The following is a 14,595-nucleotide window of genomic DNA, read 5'->3' as shown; positions in this document are numbered from 1 at the left end:
TCTTGTAAAAAAATACCCAAAACAGATAATAAAAGTAAAGGCAACACTTAATCAGCAATAGAGAGAACAAAACATGATCCGGCTGTGACTGAAATCAGCTGTTGGATGCGTTAGTGCTGCTGTCAGCTAGTGTGGCAGACTAGTTTATTTGAAAAACACCATAGTCTGTGTGATGTTAGTTGTGAGGCATTTTACAATAAATGCATATTTATTGTCCAATTTTTTACATATTACAGTTATGCTAGATACAAGGTTTTTATATCAAAAGATGCGCATTCATGCTGGCAATCAAAATCCACAAAAATAGAAAGGATTTTGTGAAAAATGTCGGTTGCGGTGTTTTACAATAAACGATTCGTATATAAAGCCAATAATGTAAGAAATTTAGTTAATCGACCCACCTATCTGTCAAACTGCGAGGTAGTTCAGCTAATCTGTCGATATAGCCTATAAGTCGCTATACTTACGTTCAGAGATCCAGTTAGCCTGCAGCAAGTAATTCATTCTAGTTTTAACCCATACTGCTGCTAATAAAAATATACAAACATTCATCGGAATATTTTGTTAGTTTGTCAAGTTTGGCAGATGAAAACAATATATGTGGTACAGTCATTAAGTTCTGACACTGACCCTGAAGGGTAGGCACCTACAAGAATCTGGATGCCTCAGAAGATGCCGCGTGATACGGCGTACACTTAAACAGATCGACATTCACCCTCAATATAGTCGCCGTTGGCCGCTATGCACGTCTGCCAACGTTGGTGTAGCTGCTGGAAGCACCGCTGAAAGATGTTGGCAGGAAGATGCCGTACGGCTTCTCTTGTGGCAGTCATGACCTTTTCGGCCGCATAAAAATTACGCCCTCGTAGGATTGATTTCATGAGGGGAAAGAGAAAAAAAATCGCATGGTGCGAGATCAGGTGAGTACGGAGGGTGTGGCAAAACAGCGACCTGTTACCTTGCAAGTTCCTCTTGGACAAGGATGGAGCGATGTGCAGGGGCGTTGTCGTGTAGCAACAGTCAATTCTTCCTATGCCAAAGCTCAGGACGCTTACGACGAATTGAATTGCTTAAACGGCCAAGAATCTCTTTGTAGATGATCTTCTCTACAGTTGCACCTTGTGGGATTAATTCTATGTGAACAATTCCATTTGAATAAAAAAAACTGTTAAAGCATCACCTTGCCTTTTGACCTGTCTTGTTGCGGATTTTTCTGTCGTGGAAATAATGGCGTTTTTCAGGTGGCGGATTGTCGCTTCAGTAGGGGATCGTAAAGGAAACACCATGTTTCGTCTCCAGTTATGATCGGTTATAGCAGTTTCGCCTAATTTCTGACAGAACGTGACGTTTGCCCGTTGCTCAAACTGCAACATACTCGAGTTCCGACGCGCGCATTCAAATCACCGTCACAACAAAGATCGTAGTTCTGCTTACAGTGCATGCACTCAACTGTCTCTTGTTGGGTCGAGAGACTAACTGACAAGGTATCATACCATGGCGCCACCTATGCGCTATAGTGCACCACAACGCCACTATGCGCTCAGTATTAGAACTTAATGACTGTACCACGTAAGCATATATGGAAATAAAATTTGGAGCTCCCTTATTATACAAGTTTCGCTTACAACACACTGTGGATGTGCAGTAAACAATGACCCCTGTATATATGCTACTTATAGGCAGTCTTGTGAAATTGTTACCCACAAACAGGTGAATCCCATAAGGACTCGCTTCAAATTATAATTCCGTACCTGTACAGATAGATACAGAATTAAATTTTGGAAATCGACCTGTGTGTAGGCAACAATTGTACACGACTGTTCACAAATAGAATATATACAGAGGGACTGCACATGCGCAGTGTATCTGTACATAGTCAGCAAGTCAGATATCCAAGTTACTCAATGAGCAAAATTTGATAGTAAATCAGTGAGTGGAAAAGATTTTAAATCTGCCAGTCCACCGTTCGGTCTCAAAAGGGAACTTTCCATAATCGTTAGGTTCAAAACCTCCTTCAAAATTTGTACACGTAGAAGTACAGTCATAAACTTGTAAACCACATGTAAGTATTGTGACATTGATTTTTATAACAAATTTCCATTAACAGTTTCGTTTGAAAATTCTCATAAATATGTAATGAGATGAAAGCATAAGTCATAATACATGTAGATAAAGTTAAAATGTAACATCCAATTTACATCATTATACATTGTTTATATCATATATTGTGACATAGTTATCCATAAGTGATGAGTTTGTTCTAATATTACCAGAACAGAATGTAAGGCTCTTATACTATTTACAAAATAAGTGTTTGTATGCTTTCCTATTGAAATTGGTTTTGATTGACAATTTTCTGTGAGCAAATTTTTTTTAACAGAATTTACTGTTCGGAAAATTTTATGTTTGGTTTCTACCGTATATTAGTCATTAAGACAACTAGAAGTAGTAATTGGTAAAAGTGGTAGATAATTTAGTCATACTGCTAATCAGTCCTAGAGATAGTCACTTTATCTACACTATTAATCAATCACTGAAGACAACAGGACTTTTATGTCATCTACTTATAAAGTTTGATCTAAGATAGAGTAATCAATGTCATTCATATTATAAATATTATGGGTCGCGTATTCCAACTAAACCACTGAATGCCGCTTATATGTTAGTTGTGACTACAACTGCGACAGGAAGTCTATTACAGACTGATAATTCTTCTGCTGCGCCCACTGCAGTGGCGTATTCCCGTCGAAAGCACGTGCATGGATGTCTGCTCCTCTTGCCACGAGAGCCTGCGCTCCCTTCAGCCCGTTATTCCACGCTGCCCAGTGGAGAGGTGTTCCACCAGATGCTGATCTTTCCTCCAAGGACGCCCCACGGTCCAACAATAAATACAGCACTTCCGGAAAGGGGCAACCATAGTGCATGGCAGTAGCATTATACTTCTTAGACTTGCCGTTAACAGGCGCTCCGGCGTCCAGCAAGATTCGAACCACATCCACTTGGCTGTAATCTGCCGCAACGTGTAGAGGAGTCCTTGTCTTTTCATCCGTGATGGAGAAGTTTGTGCCCACCTGCAGTAGGCCCATCACCAGTGTAGCGTTACCGCTTTTGGACGCCTCGAGCAGGCGACTCTCCCTCTCAGACTTGCTGAGTGCAGCGAGTTCCTACGACAGACAAGACGAATTGTATTCGTACCAGTTTTAATGACAACAGTACCTTAAATTGCAGATGGTATGACTTCTAAACATTAAAAATAGTAGAACATTGTAAATGGTATTAGCAGCAGACTCGGTGTTATTCATATTTATGTACCTAATTGAAATTAAAAGCAAAAGTAATAGAAATATATAAGCAGGATGTCTCAGGAGGAATGTAAATTACTTCCGGCTAATGTAGTTGGGATTAACATACATCGATTTAACTTGATATACCTATTTCCGAAGTCTAACGGTTGCCGGTTAGGGAGAAATTAAGGGGAGAAATACTGGAACGTCTTACGGTTCCGTGTACCATAGCTACTTGGCGTGGTATTCCAGATCTTCTGCACACGGCAGCGTCTGAACACTGCAACACCTGAAAAACACATAGAACTGAATACACATTAACTTGACACTTAATTCATGCATTCATATAGTGAATATGCAACCATGCTTTTTCTTTATGAATTGTTGTGATGGCAATGCATTGGCTGCTGTTGAGGAATATAGACGACGTTTTCCCAGTGCAAGGGTTCCATCTAGCTTTGTCTGCCCATGTTTAACACATGTTATCTGAAATTGGCAAGCTACCAAGTGTTTGTTCAATTAAATCGGGAAGAATACCGGTACCAGTACCTCATATGAATGTAGAATTCATTGAATTCATATGAAGAGCAACCTTAGTAATTTGGCTTGTGTAAATATTCTTTCTTACTGAGTTTCAATTCAGTTATGAAATATACTTGTTCAAACAACGCAAGATGCAGCATTTTCAATAATGTAACATATCACAATGTTCTAAAACCTAGAAATACGTCTATAATACCTCTCTCCATTTAAAACTTCGCACACCAATAGCTCCTGTTAGATTTCGGACATAGGTATAGCAGGTTATATCGATGTAGATTAATCCAGACTACATTATCCTGAAGTATTTTACATTCCTCCTGAGGCACTAGGTACAAATATTTGTAGTTTAATGATCATATTAATATAATGGTATTAAAGTATTACTGAAGCGTTTTAACAGTTTTGTTATATATTAATATGATGATACATGATTGAATGTTACATTGTGATACAACGAACAGTGAACTTGCCAGCTGTGTACATAAGGACACTAATATTATCGGAAGATATGACGGAGATTTCCTCCAGTAAACAGCTCATTTCGGTGTAGTTCGATATATATTGATCGTGTGTTGTGTTCATTGTAAAATATTTTGTGAGTGAGTGTTAGTGTTTGGTAAATAAAAGAAAATGAAATGGCCTCCACTTTAGTGGAGAGAATGTTCGTTGTGAAACATAAAGTAAGAAAGAGAGATTACAAAAGTCTGAAGCTATCTCTTACGTAATATTGTTCTAAAAAAAATTGCCTAAGTCTAATGTTATGCTTCATTTATTTATTCTTCAATCATTTGGTATATTACGTCGTTATTTATTAATTCAATATACTCACCATTATTCCATTGATTTATTAATTTAAACAATATTCTATATATTATATTGCACGAGCGGTAATAAAAACGGACAACCGACGGCAGGCTCCAATAATGTTGGATCTTCCTAGGATATGTTTATTCATAACGATGTACTTACTTACTTACTGGCTTTTAAGGAACCCGGAGGTTCATTGCCGCCCTCACATAAGCCCGCCATTGGTCCCTATCCTGAGCAAAATGATGATGATAGAGAATGGATTACATTCTCTATCATCATATCCCACCTCCCTCAAATCCATTTTAATATTACCTTCCCATCTACGTCTCGGGTTCCCTAAAGGTCTTTTTCCCTCCGGCCTCCCAACTAATACTCTATATGCATTTCTGGATTCGCCCATACGTGCTACATGCCCTGCCCATCTCAAACGTCTGGATTTAATGTTCATAATTATGTCAGGTGAAGAAAGGTGAAGAATACAATGCGTGCAGTTCTGTGTTGTGTAACTTTCTCCATTCTCCTGTAACTTCATCCCTCTTAGCCCCAAATATTTTCCTAAGCACCTTATTCTCAAACACCCTTAATCTCTGTTCCTCTCTCAAAGTGAGAGTCCAAGTTTCACAACCATACAGAACAACCGGTAATATAACTGTTTTATAAATTCTAACTTTAAGATTTTTCGACAGCAGACTGGATGATAAAAGTTTCTCAACCGAATAATAACAGGCATTTCCCATATTTATTCTGTGTTTAATTTCCTCCCGAGTATCACTTATATTTGTTACTGTTGCTCCCAGATATTTGAACTTCTACACTTCTTCAAAAGATAAATTTCCAATTTCTGTATTTCCATTTCGTACGATATTCAGGTCACGAGACATAATCATATACTTAGTCTTTTCGGGATTTACTTCCAAACCTATCTCTTTACTTGCTTCCAGTAAAATTCCCGTGTTTTCCGTAATCGTTTGTGGATTTTCTCCTAACATATTCACGTCATCCGCATAGACAAGAAGCTGATGTAACCCTTTCAATTCCAAACCCTCACTGTTATCCTGGACTTTCCTAATGGCTTACTCTAGAGCAAAGTTAAAAAGTAAAGGTGATAGTGCATCTCCTTGCTTTAGCCCACAGTGAATTGGAAACGCATCTGACAGAAACTGACCTATACGAACTCTGCTGTATGTTTCACTGAGACAGATTTTAATTAATCGAACTAGTTTCTTGGGAATACCAAATCCAACTTCTCTCTTAACCGAGTCATATGCCTTTTTGAAATCTATGAATAACTGATGCACTGTGCCCTTATACTCCCATTTTTTCTCCATTATCTGTCGAATACAAAATATCTGGCCAATAGTTGATCTATTACGCCCAAAACCACATTGATGATCCCCAATAATTTCATCTACATATAGAGTTAATCTTCTCAAAAGAATATTGGACAAAATTTTGTACGACATTACTAAATTTACTACAGTTAGTCTTGTTCCTCTTCTTAAAAATAGGTACGGTAATGGACTCCTTCCATTGTTCTGGTACAATTTCCTTTTCCCAAATAGCAAGTACAAGCTTATAAATTTCGTTAGATAATGCGCTTCCACCCTCTTGTATTTATTCTGCTGGAATTTGATCGATACCTGGAGACTTATAATTTTTCAAATTTTCTATCGCAATTTCGACTTCAGAAAGTGTGGGTTCGGGTATAATTGGCTCAGCAGTTTGTATTTCAATTTCGTCCCGATCATTTCTATTTGGCCTAGGTATATTTAGTAGTTGTCCAAAATAGTTTTTCCATCTGTTCAGGATTGAATGAGCATCTGCAAGCAAGTCACCATTCTCATCCTTGATCACGTTTACCCTTGCCTGATATCCATTCTTGAATTCCTTTATGCCCTTATATAAATCTCTAATGTTTTTATTTTTACTATTTGTTTCTACCTTATTCAGTTTTTCCTTCAAGTATTCTCTCTTTTTATTCCTAAGCGTACGATTTGCTTCCCGTCTTATATTGAAATAATTATCTCTATTCACCTCAACTGGATCCTGTAAGAATTTCAATTTGGCCTGTTTCCTTCTTGCTACTACCATGCAACAATCTTCATCAAACCACGGTTTCTTTTTCTTAGTTTCATAATAACCTATGCTCTGTTCAGCCGCAATTTTGATATTATCTCGGATATTTTCCCACATGCTATTCAAATCTAACTCTTCCTCAACATCGTCGGAACTTGCTAATACGGCAAACCTATTTGAAATTTCGACCTGATAATGTTGCTTAGTTTCCTCGTCCTTTAATTTCGGAATATTGAATCTTATAATATTAACTTGTTGCTCTACTCGCTTGGCTACTGATAGTCTTTCTCTTAGTTCTCCAATTACCAAATAATGGTCAGAATTACAGTCTGCATCCCTGAAAGTTCGAATGTCAACTATATACGAGTATGTCTTCTTTTATCTATCAAAATGTGATCTATCTGGTTATAAAAGTAATTCTTTCTTCAAACATAGGTGAGACGCCTATGTCAGAATCTCATGAAATGAATTTCCGCAACTGACAGAAATGGGCTACTTAAGCATTTATTTAGAAATAACTTAGTTATGTGCCTTGTGTAAATTCACATAGTGCAGAAACTTTTCATCCATACGGTACAGGATACAAAGTCAACGATTCTCAATATTTTTAACTCAACTGTCCGAAGACAGATTGGAATATCACGAGTGACAACAATAACGCATAATTCATGAGGCAACCAATCCAAGAGATAATGGAGTATGCTGGTCAGTTTCTTTCCCCCTTCATTGCAGAAAGAGCTGACTAGTGAATCAAACTTGATTCTCAATTAATTCACCAATGATTTACTGTTCGCTCAACAGATAAAGAACCGTGTAAAGCAGCGGTCATCAGCACAGAGCACCCTGGGGCTAGCGTATCTTACCCGCGGAGAACACACTGCACAATGGTGCATCCGTAGCTACTAGCGGGTATGCTCTCTACATCTTCCTGCAGCACGATGGGGCAGACGGGACGGCTCCGCTTACCCTTTACCCATTTCAGCGAGTGCTGACTAACACTGCTGTGAAGTATAGAACTACAAGTTACTTCTCCTTTTCATCTTTCCCCCACTCAAATAATGACAACTTTGATTAGTGTCTTTGACCACAATGTAACAATTTTAGTTACACAGTCAGAGAGTAAGATCCATTTGTTTTCCCAACAAATAAAGAGACTCAGTGAGGTTTTTGAGTACTTTGAGACAATGGAGTAAGTGTTGCGAACAGATTGTGAGAAGCGATAGAGAGGGAAGAAATTCGAGGAATAATTAAAAGCAATAGTGTTGCTATAGAGCTCAAGAATGCTTAGCGGACTGAACACGGTAGTAATATCCGTACTTTATAAAAGGAAGCTACTTATTCTTATACCCATAAAGCACTGACGTACAAAATCGTTTTACAAAATTCACTAACCGAAAATTTCACTAACGGACATAATTGAACTGAGTAAAGTGCTGAAATGTAAATATAATAACGCAATTTCCTAACAGAGAATATAAAAATGTATATTTTGTTAAAGACATCATTTCTTCACCTTCTTACACAAAATAATTTATTGTGTGTTTAGTCAAATGTCCGTAGACAGGTTTAAACCTGATAAGTGACACCAACAAGACATCACTAATGAGACAACTAATCCAGGAGATAATTGGTAGGATGGTCAGTTCCTTTCACCCTCCATTACAGACATCGTTGACAAGTAACAAATTACATTAAGCAATATCCGAAATAATATAATTATAATAGAATTAGTCGTAAAACTATATACTAATAAATGTATAGACCCATAGAAATTTTGTATTGTATCCAAAATTTTGTTATTTATAAAAAGAAAAATTTGAAGTTACTGTATGTGCAAAATATTTTCTGAGTAGCTATCTGTAGGAAAATTAAAGTTATCTTCAATTGCACAGCTAATGATACAGATAAGAATGGAGACAAAATTAGTACCGGTAATCGATTTTTAATGTTTTAGTAAGGTACTTGAGGATATTAAGACCCAGCATGTTATAAGGCCCACTACCTAGTTTTGCCATTAATTATACACGTTTGCAAAAGAGGTCAACAGCCCTTAAGACCTATTTTTTCTTGCATTCGAGTGAGGTATAAAGAAACTAGATTCTCGTTCTTGTTTTTAGCTGACTAATGACAAAAAGTTATGTGTGTTTATTTCTGCTTTCATTATAAAATTTGCAAAATGTAAGTTGATATTTAATCATTTTACTGTGTGTTATTAATATAATATTAAATCCACGTTATTCTGTAAACGTTAAGGAGTTTGGGGCTACCGTGAAACTTTCGCTAATGAGCATATGAGCACTCCAAAAATTAAAATTGGCGTAGGAGTAGGAAATAAGGCTCATGAAATAAATACGTGGAAACGCCCACAAGTTCATAGAAGTCCCTGAACTATGAAGTTCAAACTCTGAAGTACAATCTTTTTTGCAAGAGATGAAACAAACGAAAGACTACAATTCTTAATACAGAAAGAGCATTGGATGAACCATGAATTTCAGGATTTGTTAACAAAGAGGGAACGCGGATGTGTTCTGTCTGCGAAGAGAATTGTTATAGATATACATGTGTGTGTCTTGTGAATGTTGGGTGCACGATGAATGTGCAGGTCTCACTGAGGAAAAGACTAAAGACTTTGTATGCCCAAATTGTGTTCAATACTTACATTCTTTTTTGTGGGCCTTATTACCTGTCACAGTAGGATATAAGGCCCAGTGATATCATGTTAATTTTCATTTCTCACAGCATTTATGAGTCTGTTTGAGTATTTATTTGAAGTAAAATATTATAGGATAACTACAAAAGTATGCTATTTCATTATTTAAAAATTGCTAAACTTCTCCATTTCAAAGAAAGAACGTTTTATTTTCCTTAGGTGGGGTTTATTACCCCCGGTTACCTTATAAGGAATGAAATATTATACGTACGAAATGTACTTGTGGCAGGAGTAATATTATGCAAGATAAGGATGAGCGATATTATGATTATTAAAATAAAACTCTCCAGTGTTACATTAAGTTCACAAGAGGGAGTACAGTATTTGGAAAGTTCTGTAATGAATATTAGAAGAAAATGAATGCTTACCTCTCGAAGACCTCCCAGAGAGTCTTTACCATAATAGGTCTTGGACTGACAGTTCTCCACTTTATCTAACTTCTTCAATATATTATCGCCATTCTTGTTTTGTAGCTCGTTGTGATAATCTAACTTTTTCTCCATAAAACCGTTATGTTCCTGGATTTTCTTTTCCAGAAAACCGTTATAATTCTCAATTTTATCCATCATAAATTCATATTGTTCGAATTTTTTCTCCATTAATGCATTCTGATCTAGAAACTTATTCTCCAGAAGATCATTGTAATCTTTAAATTTCTTAGTAATGAATGCATTCTGATTCTTGTGTGTTTCCTGCATAAGACTTGTTAATTCCTGCCATTTATTTTCTAGTAAATTTTTATCATCGCCTATTCTTTTCGATATCAAAATATTCTGCTCCTCCAAACGCGTGTCTAGAGTGTTTAATTTCTTCTCCAAGAAACTCTGCTGTTCCTGGAAGTTATTTTCGAGGAAGGAATGCGTCGCTTCAAGTTGTGTGTTGTACGTGGCGTTCAAGTCTAAGAGTTCTGCCACCGTGCCCTTGAGATTTCCATTCGTGGCATTCGTGATGTTATGTACGACCAGGTTGAACAACTGCAGCAATAACAACTGCAGAGGTGCGGGCACCGTCGTCTGCTCTTGGATTGAACCGATGGACATAGTCTGCAAAACAACACTTGCTTACTACCAGCGTTTAGAATACAATGCACATATCATATACAGAATGTACCTTTATTAGACCGGGAAATTTTGGGATCGGGTAGAGAACTTATTTTTAAATCATTTTTTTAAGAATCCCGCCCGTACTCAGATGTTTCTTTCAGCGCAACAGAATAGCCTACCATGTAATTATATTGGTCGAATTGACAGAATAAAATGGAGGCAATTAGTTATTTCAAAATTAATAAATCCAGATCGCGTAGTCTGCTATAATTTCTGGCAAATTTAATCCAATGTAGTAAGGATTTTGTCAGTTTGGGTATAGTTTCTAGTAAATGCTCTGAGCATCAAGACTAGAACCAAATGCTACTAATTACGACATATGCATATTCGCAAACTCGTTCCATACGAAACATTTCAGGATGTACTTTAGTATATTGAGGTTACCTAACTGCGTGGAAATTACCCTAAGCACAGGATATGCAGTTGAAAGGGGAGAAGCATGGTGTTTAATGTTGAAAATATGCTTCGATACATGGAAGCACGCAACCTGCGTCCTTACAATTCATCCTGAAGTGAAAAAGAAAAGGTTCTCCATCTGATTCAGAAGCTTGTCAGTCTAATTAAGATACATCCCTTGTATAACTTCGTACTTTCTTTCGTTGCTTAAATAGACTTATATTAGATTAATGATCAGATATGAATTTATTATTTTAATTAATGTTAACACACACTACTCAAAAACTGGAAGGAGCAAAAAATGATTTATTTTATTTGATAATGTATAAGAGTAAAATTGAATGTTACTATGGACTATTAATATCCTAACTTTATCTCACACACGTTTATTTTTAAAGTTGAAAACTAAACAGTAAATTAAATTGTTGCAAGTTCACTAAAATGAAGGAAAATTTGAAACAAAGCAAAAATAAAAAATGATACAGAGTGAAAAGAATAAAAGTTGCTAATAAGCGACTATGGCTTTCTGGACCATTTAATACTAAACTTTTTTAATTCGCCTTGACATGCTGGTATCAGATAAACAATGTCTTCTGTAGAAGATTATTCCAATTCTGAATTAGAATAGTGTGGAAGTCTCCAAGAGTCTCTACATCCTCCATGCAGGATGCTACAGCTCTAGGAATCACTCCATTCATGTTCTATACTCTATAGGATTAAAGTCGTGACTGGGAAGGTCAGGATAATAAAAAAATCCATTCCTGCTTGAACTATTCACAAATCACTTGAGTAGTGTGGACACGGGGTTTTTCATGCATGCAAGTGTAACAATCTCCTAGGGCAGCTGTGGCGAAAATGTGACTCGTGAGCACATTGTGGCTCGCAATGATAGCTGTGCATTATTCTCTTGCTCTCTACCTCCCTCAACCTCCACCCTCTCACTCACTGGAGTCAAACTCCGTTTCATTTGTATTTGTCTCTGACCTGAGAGTGGCGTATCGTCGCAATGTCTCTCTCGAAACCATGTACCTCTACAAAAACGAAAGTTTCAAGTAGAATGGAAGGACACAGTTTTTGCTGCCAATATATGATGAGAGTATTAAATGTATAATTTGCTCACAAGTATTACGAGGAAAACGGTTGTATAACATAAAACGATATTATACTACATGTCCCTCTTGAAACATTAAAAGGTTAAGTGTTATTATTGTTATTGCACGTATTGTATTCTTCACCTGACGTAATTAGGAACATTAAATCCAGACGATTGAAATGGGCAGGGCATGTAGCACGTATAGGCGAAACCAAAAATGCGTATAGAGTGTTAGTTGGGAGGCCGGAGGGAAGAAGACCCTTGGGAAGGCCTAGACGTAGATGGGAAGATAATATTAAAATGGATTTGAGGGAGGTGAGATATTATGATAGAGTTGGATTAATCTTTCTCAGGATAGGGACCAATGGCGGGCTTATGTGAGGGCGGCAATGAACCTCCGGGTTCCTTGAAAGCCAGTAAGTAAGTAAGTAAGTAAATAATTAAGTAAGTACGTAAGTAAGTAAGTGAGTCAGTCAGTGAGTAAGTAAGTATCATCATCATCATCTCTGTACGTCGACCCGTGTTCAGCTGATGTACGAATAATGCGGTTAGATCTTTAATTTAAACTCACGGATGTACAATTTGATGTTATATGAAAGCTAGATGTAAGGACTTTGCAAATGCTGTACTTTTCAAATCTTCGTCAAAAAATAAATATCCGCTTGCTCTATTGAAGCCATGTTCGCTACAACTTAGGTTTGTGCAAAATTATTTTCAACAATGAAAATAGTAAAAACGAAATTTAGATCACGACTGACAGACAAATACCTTCGTGATCAACTACGACTGGGAGTAAGTGACATAATTCCTGATTTAGAAGCTCCGTCGCAGAGACATTCTGAAGACAGTTAATTTTAGGTAGTGATAATATGTCCTATGTTTTCTTATTTATTTATTTCTTTGTCACACGTACTAAACATTAGTTTGTAAACTTGTACTGTAGACAATTATATTTAAGTGCTTGAAGTAAGGAAAATGAAAATCCGTTAATAAGTCAGACAGTTGCTTCACTTCCCCTTCAGGTGTCCGCCTCCCTCGATAGGTGCTATGCACATTGCAGGTTATACAGTGGCTTGGCGCACGATGACATTTTCGCCACGGCTGTCCTAGGGCATCAGCAAATGAACTCACAAATTGGTTGCAGAATAGAATTCAAGTAAACATTATAATTCATTATTCCATTTCGGAAGCCAAACACTGCTTATTCTGTGCTTCATCACTTCTGGGTACACCATGATGCTTCTTATGTTTGTTTTGTTATGTATAGAAAGCGCTGTTTCTTCTTGCTGATGCTTTCTCTCTATATGCCACATACTAAACGCGCCCTGAGTTTTGTCATTTGATTGGTGGGAGTTCATCACGTGACTCACTTTCCACTGACTGATTCTTCGATGCAGGAACATCAAGAGGCTCCTAGCTAGGGAAGAGTACAATGTTCTGAGGAATGCGACCAAAGAATTCTGGCTAGGGCTCAGTGATGAAATGTTCGAGAAGGACTGTCGTCCTATTAGACAAGAATCGTAGTTACGTAAAGCTTTATTTGTACGAGTAGGCCTAATACGTATCCTATGTGGAAACTTTCTAATTATCTATATGTGAATTAGCCCGACTTTGTTCTTTTGCGAGCACATAGGATTAATGATTCAATGGAATATTGATAATTTAGAGCTTCTCTTTGCATGTTTAATATGTGACTTTAAGTTTAATTGTTACGACTTGGAGATATATTAGTATAATGACTAGAGAGCGGGGAAATAGTACCAAAATAATAGTCTTTTACGTGTTCACAAATTACTACGTGTTTTTACTGTAGATAGCTGCTCTTCAAGATGGGCTTGTACGTCACGAATAGCAGTGATGTTTGTACTGTACCTACATAACCAATGCAATTAGTGTTGATGGACAAGTGAGCTAATGGAGTTGATGTGTGTTATTTCAATGCTCAAAATGCGGAAGATAAAACATAATAAAATATAGACTGGATTGGATAAGACAGGAATTGAGTATTTAATATTTCAGTAATAGAGATCATAAAATTATGTGTGAGCATACTTTGTGCATGTAGGAATTGTACAAAGGAGACAGCTCTTACATTATAGAGCAACATTGTCGAACAATGATGAATATTGAAAACACTGAACGTACTACACTAGCAAATGCGGCTTCAAATTGGAATCCCGTGTTAAATATGAAATCTGAGTTGAACAAATATTTGCGTCGAATGATGTTTAGCTATAATATTCCGTTCAAAATGTAAGAAAGCTTTAATACTGAGGAAACTTCTTCAATTAAGGCTACAGAATCTATACTTTCTCAAAATTCATTAACAAATTTAAGTAGAATATTATAGATTATATTAATTTGTCCTACAGAATTTATCAGTAATATTGACATTTAATATTTAAGGCGAAAAATTCGCTCCGGCGCCGGGGATCGAACCCGGGTCCTTGGTTCTACGTACCAAGCGCTCTGACCACTAAGCTACGCCGAATTCAATCCACAGCACCGGATCGAATTCTCCTCCTTCGATGTTTCCCTTTGTGGCCTGACTCCAATTTTAGGCATATATGTGTTGACGTA

At 37.0% G+C, this 14,595-nt stretch overlaps 1 protein-coding gene across 1 annotated transcript in view; it reads right to left on the bottom strand.

Annotated features, from left to right (window-relative positions):
* Positions 1–175: 175 nt before the first annotated feature.
* LOC138691370 (ankyrin repeat domain-containing protein 1-like) overlaps positions 176–14,595 on the bottom strand; it is a 41,202-nt gene continuing 26,782 nt past the window's right edge. Inside the window, exons 2-3 of the mRNA XM_069813275.1 lie at positions 9,792–10,466; positions 176–3,164 (exon numbers count right to left, since the gene is read on the bottom strand). Coding sequence (XP_069669376.1) covers positions 2,673–3,164; positions 9,792–10,463 — 1,164 coding nt within the window. The 5' untranslated portion in view covers positions 10,464–10,466 and the 3' untranslated portion in view covers positions 176–2,672. The remainder of the gene's footprint in view (positions 3,165–9,791; positions 10,467–14,595) is intronic.

Source organism: Periplaneta americana, chromosome 16, assembly GCF_040183065.1.
Source record: "Periplaneta americana isolate PAMFEO1 chromosome 16, P.americana_PAMFEO1_priV1, whole genome shotgun sequence".
NCBI classification, from domain to species: Eukaryota; Metazoa; Arthropoda; class Insecta; order Blattodea; family Blattidae; genus Periplaneta; species Periplaneta americana.
The sequence above is the reverse complement of the archived record's forward strand: the minus strand, read 5'-3'. Positions and strand labels throughout refer to the sequence as shown.